Source organism: Gavialis gangeticus, unplaced genomic scaffold (genome assembly GCF_001723915.1).
Source record: "Gavialis gangeticus isolate Ggan-Ray unplaced genomic scaffold, GavGan_comp1, whole genome shotgun sequence".
Taxonomy (NCBI): Eukaryota; Metazoa; Chordata; order Crocodylia; family Gavialidae; genus Gavialis; species Gavialis gangeticus.
The window spans coordinates 25889275-25891198 of NW_017729025.1; the positions used below are offsets into that span (position 1 = coordinate 25889275).

The 1924-nt window shown below is 38.1% G+C and overlaps 1 protein-coding gene across 1 annotated transcript in view; it reads right to left on the minus strand.

The window, feature by feature from the left end:
• The window catches only part of ZNF839 (zinc finger protein 839), a 19176-nt gene extending 17252 nt beyond the window's left edge, over nucleotides 1-1924 (minus strand). Inside the window, exon 1 of the mRNA XM_019518541.1 lies at nucleotides 62-1924. Within this exon, the coding sequence (XP_019374086.1) occupies nucleotides 62-548 (487 nt within the window). The 5' untranslated portion in view covers nucleotides 549-1924. The remainder of the gene's footprint in view (nucleotides 1-61) is intronic.

Genomic DNA, 1924 nt, shown 5'->3' on the forward strand with positions numbered 1-1924 from the left:
TTTCCCTCTTCATCTTCTTCAACACTTAGTTCAGAATAGTCATCGGAATCAGACTGATGACCATCAGCTAAATCCTCCGTTTTAATGAATTTGTAATCTTTAGCTTTATATTTTGGAGGCCGTGAAATTCGTCCAGAACGTGTTTTCACTTTCAAAGATTTTTTTAGCTTTAGTTCTTTTTTTTCCTTTTTTTCGAGGCTTGAAATTGGAGTATTTGCTGAACTGGCTGCAACCAAAGAAACATTTGGGGAGCCTGTAGTAGCACATGTAGTTTTTTGTCCATTTAGTGTCTTGCATGTAGGAATCTTATTCCCAGACTCTGATCCATGAGGGGGTAAAGGTCCCTGCACAAGTAACTGAACTGACGAATCAGAATTTTGCAAGAGCTGTTGCTGTTCAGTTCCTGTACGAGGCTGTATCCTAATGATCTGGGGATTGATAATGCTGAGTCCTGATATATTAGAATCTCTACTGTCCGGCTGACTCAGTGTTACAACATTAGACTGGACTGATGCCAGAGATGGTGCTGGCCTTTCATTTTCCTTCATCTGCCCTGGTTGTAGTTGAACACATATGGCTTCTAATTCCTTTGGGAAGGAAAAAAGTTGTATTTTTTAGATCTTTGTTCATTTGATCTTAGAATGAAAGATAAAGAAACTAGATGTCATTTTTTCTATAATCTTCAAGACACAGATTTCCTTCCATCCAGCTACTGCATCTCCACATACAAAGAGTATTTGTTTTTTTGCTTAAGCAGTGAGAAGAAATAAAAATAAAGAGGTTTTCTTTTTTAACATCCAACAACCATCAGTGCAGTTAAAATGGAAAAAACAAACAGGTGATTTTGTAAACGGATCTGTCTGGGAAGCACACCAATAAAGTCAACAGGGTCATCTCAGGAGATTCAACTGCATATTCTAGCTTTAGGTTGTGAAACTGTAGTTTGACAAATGCTTAGCTAGATTATGGCCTTTAAAAGGATGCACACTGTTATGTGCATCTAGATAAATCAGCATTTCTTAAATAAGAGCTAGGCTTTAATTGTTATTCTTCTTCCTCCTCCCCATATGACATGAACAGTTTAAAATTAAGAATGAGAAAAAAAGAAACTTAAGTGGAGATGGAAGGAGATAAAAGGAGTTCACAGGTGGAAGACAAGAAGTTGTTTATACCTTATGGAATCTTAAAAATATAGCATTTATTAGAATATGTATTTGACTTTGCACTAAACCTACAAAATTTAATGCACTGTAGCTGTCATGGAGGGGAGATGCACTAGGTTAGGCTAAAAACACACTTGCAAGCACATAAATATACTTTGCTGGATCAAAACTGAACTGCACAGCTCTCTACATGAACTGAAATGTACGCCACAGAGTGCACACATTGCAAACTTAATTGCTGCTATTTCTGTCAAAATATTTACACACACTAGTCTTCAAAGAGAAAGTTCTGTCTAGCCTCTCGACTTGCCGACTTCAGGTGCTTTTACTAGAGCACTAGTAGAGAATGCACAATCAGAAATTTCCTCTTAAAAAAAACAACCTCTTCAAAAATGTACACGGTGTCTTAATATAAACACAACTGATGACTCATTATTCTAATTACTTTTGACCAGAGACCAAACAAGGAAAACTTTAGCCTGAAAAGCAGGTATTTGAGAAGTTTAAATGTCATCTGAAGAGCTATAATAGATGTGACTCTGAAACTTGACACAGAAATGCCACTGTAAGAATAATTATTCCATTAGATTAATGGCCTACCATGGACTCGGAGGCCCGATAGCACAGATGGCCATTTAACTGCTGCCAACTAGCCCAACACAGCTTGGACGAGCAGCTGTACCGATTTTACCTAGCCCTAACATCGCTTCTGCCACAAGCAGCTGCAACGTCTATTCCTGAGCACACCGCCTCCAGGCGGT